A 7,989-nucleotide genomic window follows, 5' to 3' on the forward strand; every position below is an offset into this window, starting at 1 on the left:
AATTAATAGCGGACGATAAAACATTTTTCGCGAAAACCTTCTGCTCAGTAGACTGCAACAAGGTATGCCTGCAACTTCGGTTTCTTCTTTGTAAATGGCGGCCGTCTGCGAGAGAGGTTTTTGCTTTGACCGAGCCACTCAAGACGCGTTTGCTTCCGCACTGAATTACTGTGATTGGTGCTGTAGGTAAAAATTGACACGAACGTGAAAGAAACCCACTCAATCACAAAACAGAGATGATGCTAAAGTTTTATAACTTTCAGCTAGTCTCGGAAGATTTTCGCAAAATGTGCATTCTCATGATAATTATTAGGTGATCAGACAAAATTATTAGGTTGTCAGATAAGAATAATAAGTTTATCAGACAAAAAAATATTGGGGGGTTGGACAAAAATAGTAGTATTAAATATGTAAAATACAATATTATTGATAAAATTTATTTCGAAAGTCTGGTGCAGTATAAAGAATATAATTATTCACCACTCCAAAATAAATATAGAGGAGTGGTGAATATTAACGCCCACAGAAAAGCGTGGGGTATTTTTTAAGATATTATCGAAATGATAATCCTTCTACTCATATATGTCAATGAAATATTTATAACTATTGACACCATGCACCCCACGCTTTTATTTAAATAAAATAATTTTTTTCTTATATAGTACACTATTATTAATTTATATTTATTAAAAATTTTTACACTTTTCTTAATTCAAATTTATTAAAATTTATTTTCTTTTTTTTTAGTTTGGTTTTCTATATAAAGCGTGTTTTTTTAGTTTTTTTAATCTATTATTATTTTTCTACTTTTTAGTTTGGTTTATTTATAATTTAAAGTGATACTTCTTTATCGACGTATGCAAGAAATTTTATAACAATGTAAAAAAACTTGATAGTTATTACATCAATTTACTATTAAAGTAGGTTTTGAATAGATATTGGCTGCAGTTAAAATAAAATCGATAAATATTGTTTTATCTCAGAAGTGTCTCTAGATGTGGCTCAATTTTTTGTTTATTACATGACTTTGCTATTAAAGTGAATTTGAGTAGATATTGGCTACTTCTAAAATATATATCCAATATAGCGTGTTGAAGAACTATAGTACTCAATAATTTCAAAATCCTGCTATGGAAATCAATATATTCGGGAAGTCATTGATGTTTATTCTAATTCAGCATATCTGATGGGTGACCATCCTTTGTTTTCAAATGTCTCACTAAAAAGTTTCTCCCATTTTTTCCAGTCCGATTCCACTGTAAGTTTCATTTGCATGCAGTTGTACCAAACAACACTGGAGTATTCTAAGAAATGTTTTAAATTTCTATTTTCTTTTTGTCTTCTTTGATTAGGAAACGTTCACATTCTTTGTTGAAATCTTTAATCCACTGGTAATCATTTGATTTTCTGCCCGTGAATTTCTCAGTCATGAAATATTTTGTAATTTTCCCTAAATTTTGAGTTTCAGATATAGTTTTATTTTTCAAGAAATTTTTGTAACAATTTTTCCATTTTTTTTTATTTTATCCACTAGCTATAGATTCAGCACTTTTTTCCATCAATTTATTCCAGGTAAAAATCCTTACACTGTAAGTTTTGCTCTCTATCCAAATATGTTTTTGATATATCATCTGTCAAAATTATCCATATTTTCCGTGTTTGATGTCTTTTATTTAATGATTTACTGACCTTGGCATAGTTTGGAGTATTCGTAACTGCTTGGTGTAGATTTGCAGGTTGGTTTTCGAGTGGAATTTCAAAAATCTGCCCATCAGGTGTAGCTAATGAGGTTATGCATATGGTGTTTGATTTCCCATCTGCGGTTGGTTTCACAGCAAAATCAAACCTCAATTTTTCCATTGTTCGTGAAATATTTGCAGAAAATGTTGTTTTATAATAATGTTTCACTCTTGGTTGATTGGTAAAATGAAACAAAGACGTAATAGTGTTTCTCTATTTAACGAAAGAAACAACATTTAAAGCCCTTATTTCAGGGTTTTTTTCATATTTTTACAAATATAGATAATATTCTCTTCAAGAAAGTATATTGTTCACAATAATCATAACCCACTCTCACTTTTCATTTAATTAAATGTCACAATATTTAGTAGGCTTTGTTAATATCGCGCCAAAGACCAACTGAAAGACAAGAGTTCGCACATTGCAAAGAAAACCATTTCGGTCATGTGCGAAATCTTTTCTTGTGAAATTATATAAATTGACAAAAATCTTATTTTTCAAATTTAATAATGGAATAATCTTATCAAATTAGTGTATTGTCATAGGTCCTCGATAAATCTACAAAGTTTGAATGAAATCTGGCCGTTTAAAGTGGGTCAAAATCGCACCCAAAGGAGTCAGTTACAAACATACAAACATACAAACAAACATACAGGTGAAGCTAATATAAAGCGTGTAGTAATGAGGTTTGAATGTACTTGAAAATTTGTACAGTTACATGAAAACAACTGTATCACTACAAAATATTGTTCGCAGTAACACTGGGTTAAAATTCTTACCCGAGTATTTATGCTGTCCCAGTAGGCCTACCTCAAATAGTTCAAAGTTATTTTCAAACCGTTCCCTGAATAGCTGTTTATTATTAACTGCGCACATTAATCAGTCTAATAAAAAAATAAAGTCGAATTATGGAATATTCTATTATTTTTACATGGTTCAGAAAAATTATGTTTGAATAAAACATCAATTAAAATATTAAATTGTGCACCAATTTTCATATGAAATACGTACTAATTTTTCTTTCTACAAAATATGTCATTATATGCGATAATAACCATAACTATGTGCTGTACAAAGATACAATATCTTTCTTGTAGAATTACAAACTATTTATTGGCAACTGGTGTCCAACATAAATCTTTTGTAAAAGTAAAATAAATAAATAGATTTTGAGCAATGCTTGTATTACTTTTGTTTGTGTCTTTATTTGTGTCTTGATTTAGTGCATAATGTTTAATTCCCTTAGATCCATGTTTAAAGTTTTACTTAAAATTACCAAGCGTAAATCTGTCTTAAATGTTTTGATTGGCTGACGTCATCACGGCGCGCAGTTGAAATTATTAACTTTCTAGGTCTGCCCTCGATTGTTGAGTGAGATACTTGAACGCTAAGACAAAGGTCTGCTGGATAACGGAACTTAGGTGGATTACGGGCCATAGTGGCTAACTAAGCTAAGGCCTTAACCAAGCACGTCGTAATCACGCATATTAGTGTGTGCATTTGCAACATCCGGAAGTATTGATGTAGCGAAATAGTGCATACAACACGAACTGTTTTAGCAATTTTTTGTTTACAAGCGCGTAGAGATTAGAGCATAAAATGACTTAAATAAGTTGGCATCCTTTTCCTGCACACATCTTGTGCATTTTATAAGGTACTTCCTGCAAATTTTATTGACGCCAAGTTATTTTAGCCACTCTAAATGCACACGCACATGCACTTAAACGTAATAAACAGTTGCACAAGTATTTGAATTATTGTTAGTCTAGATTTTTAATGATTTGCTTATTTTTATTAATAATACGTGAAAAATACGAACTGAATATCGTGTTACAAGTCCATAGGATGAGATAGATCCTCGTGCATATCTGGCTTATTTACGATGGAAAATTATAACTGTTTATTATTTGAAAATTTCCATGATATTTTAAAAACATATCAAATTTATTTTTCTACTGAATCCTGGACATTTGTTGGATTTGAACTCACCGTATTGACATGGCTTTATTTTATAACCACATCTCAGCATATACATTTATTGAAGTATTGTATTGAAATAATTGCTTTTTATGATTAAATATAGTATCTTCGAATGCAATATTTTCTTGCTCACCTTTAATGATCTGAGTTTTTGATTTGTAGTGTTCTGTAATACAAGGGTTAACTATGTGTAATCGTTTTATGTGACCAGAGCTATGTATGTTTTGTCCACATTTATTTTTGAATAATTATTTTCTTGCTACCTCAGAGATTTTAATTACTCCACTGAACATATTGAACCAATATAAGTTTTAAAGAACATTTTTAACCAAAGCACCCAGTAGAAGTATTGATAACTATAACTTGATTAATATTCTGTTTTCGTAAGAAATACTCAGTATTATTTCGAAAAACGTATTTCATTTATGCAAAAATAACCGCAGCCAAGAGTTGTACAAGCCTACAATATCTTTCTCGTAGTCTGACTCTATATTTCATTCGTTACTACGCCTCCCCCCCCCCAAGGCCGTCGAACGCCCCACTCGTGAGCGTTGCATATTTAGTTACGCTCTGATGAGTCATGATTTCGAACTACCCTGTTGGATGTAATGAAGTTTTAATTTTTAAAAGGTGTGTGGTCGTATGTACGTGCGTAATTACAAATTTTGAATTATTTTAAAAAAAACTAGCAACCTGCTCCTGCTTCACATGGATGCGATCTACAAATGTGACATCGTCTAGATTTAATAAGTAAGAACCTTTAAGCAAAGATTTCTCGCAAGAGTCCGGTGTTGTTTAAAAAAAAATTAAATACCTACTAGCCCGTAATACCCATAAATAAAATATTTATTTGTAAAAAAATGTTAACAGATTTTTTACTTATAAGATAACACAAACATATTTTGTTTAGGAAATGGCTACATGTAGTTGTGTGAAAAGCACTCAAGTGCTCAAAAACATTCTGTTTGAAGACATACAATTCTGTAATATGTACTTATATTAATTTGATGTATCAGTCATGTGAGCCTTAAAAGCGTCTTTTTAGGACTTGATTACAAAACATAGAGATTTCTCTACTATTTTTAAATTTAATATCAATATATTACATACATTAACCTTCCGGACGAAATTCTCTAAATTATGATGAAAACCGCATCGAACTATATGGTCCAGCTTAAAAGAAGTTTATTAATAGAAAGTCAGACACGGATAGCGACTTTGTTTTATATTATTCAGAGATAAACATAGAGCTAGCATCAAAAAAACGATACAACGCACGGTTCGTCCTATTAAATTGTACCATGAAAGTGTTAAATATCGTCGACGCATTTGTTTTTTAACTAATTCTTCTCTGCTAGTAAATTGAAAGTAAAACTGAAGAAAACTAAATTGCAGACACAGTATTCACTGGTTTAAATATTAAAATATATCCGTTACTGGTAGTCGTAGCTATTGTTTCAATATTCTAATCTGTTACAGAAACTATTTTTCATTCGTTTGAAAATAAGCCAAAGTGAACTTCCATCCTGTTACACATAATATCCATAAAATAATGGCCCAGTTTAATTTAGACTGTTAACAACAAATCATAATTCAAATTGAAGGTAAACTAACCTAGTTTTTCTTACAAAAGTCCAATTGGTGAACCTTTAGTTGTGACACACATCCAGGCTAAAGTAAAATTTTTCCAACACTATGGTTAACAAGTCCAGATTAATGGATTAATTCAGTGTCTTCAACTCTGGGAAAGCATTAGGTAGCGACGGAACGTAGACCCGATCGCATGGCGATATGTCAGGTGATCACGGAAGCCGGCGAAACATATCTCTGTCGTCTTGAATTGCCTGTACCATCGGCAGTTTTTTTTCACGTGGGGGATCACAATTAAAATTTTTAACGAAACGCACGTTGAACTGAAATTACAGATTCGCTCTTAGCAAATTGCAGAACACAGAACGCTTTACGGTCAGGAGTCGCCAATTGGCTCTGCAAGCGAGAAAAAAACATGCACTTATCTAAAAACTGTTTTTTTGAGTTACTCTTTTAACTGTGACCTGGAACCAACATCAAACAACGCGTAAGGCTGGGTTCACAATTAAAAAAAATTAAGCGAGTGCATAGCAAGCCATGCACACACCTGTGCACACGACCTGTGCGAACTGCGAAATCGGTTCACAATTGAATTCTTACTGTTAATTTCAGCCAATGAAATTTCGCGAACTATGCGACATCTGTTTTCAGTGTCAGTAAATAAACATATTAACTTTCAAAATAACGATAAAACTATTATTATCTCGACATTTTCTTACCACAATATGGTTGATAAATATAAACATATTTCTAGTCCCGCCAAAAAAGCACCCTGCTCTTCTCTCATTGGCTGTTGTGCCATGCGTACGCGACCGAAATAAAATATATTCATTTCACTCCTATGCGAACGACCTCGCTCCCATGCACACGACCAACTTTCTGCTATTGTGAATCGTTAGGTTAGGAAACATGGCGTTCATATCCTATGCACACGACCTACTGTTACTGTTATTTTTTTCAATTGTGAACCCAGCCTAAGAGTTGATGCTATTAAAATTTATGACTGGGCCTTTTTTTTTTTTTTTGTGGACATGCTGTACTGCTGTTGAACACTGACCTCAACCACCTGGCGGTCCAGCTCGGCGGGCATGTACACCCAGCCCAGGCACGCGCCTAGCAGCGTCAGCAGCGCGCCGGAGGCGGCGGCCGCCGCGACGCACGGCGTCCGCGTCAGGTACGACCTCACGCCGCGCTTCTCCATCGCGCTCTGCCCGTCCCGACCGGCGCCGGCGCGGCTGCTCCCCTCCCCCTGCGGCTCTACCCCCCTCCACAACTACAAGTCCCCACCTTTCTCTCTTCCCCACTCCTCCTTACGACTCTCCGCCGACCCCGGGTCAATCCGCGATCGTCAACGCATCTTCGGTTACATAAATCGCACGTTGCGGATCGTCAGCACGGTTAACTCTTTCCCACTCTGTCCAACTCTTCATTCATAACACTCTCTCTGTCTTCTGCATACTCCTACGCTACTAATGCATGCCCTTGCATTCCGTATATCTGTGACCAGGGTCTTATGCCGGTTTTACCTTGGCCCATAGTTTTAAGCTAGTTTTAAAGGGGGGTTAGTCAAGGCGCCAATCGCTGCCACGGCTGGTCAATCCCCGAACAAAACGCACGATGCATCCGACCGTCTTCCTGCACGGCTAATACCAGCTCGACTAGGCGTCTCGGGCTTCGGCCTGAGACGCACCTAGGATCCTCCGTAATCCGTACCTTCAATGTTATTAAAAACCAACCCCCTCCCCCTACAAAATTTAAGTATAAATTAAGTAAAAATTTGACACATTTGTGAATCTGCGACAGTAATTAAAACCAATAAAAAGAATGTTTATACTATTTGTAAAATTGCATTTTGAATTTCATTTATTGGTTATCGACTCGTGAAAATATTAATACAACTGAAAGTTCAGTACCTACCACTTAGCAATTCACTTTGACAGTGGAAAAGCAGAATATTTAATAGTTAATAATGTGAATTCTTCACCCGACTCGTCATTGTCTGGTACTGGCAGTGCATCATGAATACGTTTAATCACCCTTCAATGCTCGATAACATGCGTGGTGTTCTCTCAGAATTATAAACTTGTCACACATTGAACATAGATCTTTGTACTTGGGTGCAAAGATTGATAAAGTCTCGTATGCCTTTGTGACTCCTGTTGTTGAGGGCAGTCCTTCTGTCCTCTTTATCTGCATTTCCTGAAAGGATTCGTTAAAATCTGTTTTACTGTACATTGATTGAGACTTGTCTGTAGCCAGTATATGGATCTCATGGGAATTTATTGGAATTATTTTTGAGTTAGTCTTAAATTCAAGAAAAAATCGTCATTTAAACATTGTTCTGTCTATAAATGGGCGAGGATTGTTCCTGCTTGTTCGAGTTATCTCCGCCCACCCTTCGGGAAAATAAACCGGGATATTCTTGGGCTTTTTTTCAATCTTATAGCATAATGAATCACACTTTATTTCAGTATGTCCTCTTTGAAAGAATTTATGGTAGATGGTTTCGACCCCTGAATGAGTCTGCACATTGTTAAAAGTATTACATTCTTCTGATGTCCACCACAGCCATCTGACATCGATGTTATGCTGAATCATTACAAAATCATAAATGCAAGTTGCTATTTCAACGGCTCTTCGCTTGCTTTCAAGTTCATACCATAAATAACACAATCTCGT

The 7,989-nt window shown here is 34.8% G+C and overlaps 1 protein-coding gene across 1 annotated transcript in view; it reads right to left on the reverse strand.

The window, feature by feature from the left end:
- The window catches only part of LOC134531813 (sensory neuron membrane protein 1-like), a 118,246-nt gene extending 111,733 nt beyond the window's left edge, over positions 1-6,513 (reverse strand). Inside the window, exon 1 of the mRNA XM_063367762.1 lies at positions 6,368-6,513. Coding sequence (XP_063223832.1) covers positions 6,368-6,511 — 144 coding nt within the window. The 5' untranslated portion in view covers positions 6,512-6,513. The remainder of the gene's footprint in view (positions 1-6,367) is intronic.
- Between the last annotated feature and the right edge of the window lie 1,476 nt (positions 6,514-7,989).

Source organism: Bacillus rossius, chromosome 5, assembly GCF_032445375.1.
Source record: "Bacillus rossius redtenbacheri isolate Brsri chromosome 5, Brsri_v3, whole genome shotgun sequence".
NCBI classification, from domain to species: Eukaryota; Metazoa; Arthropoda; class Insecta; order Phasmatodea; family Bacillidae; genus Bacillus; species Bacillus rossius.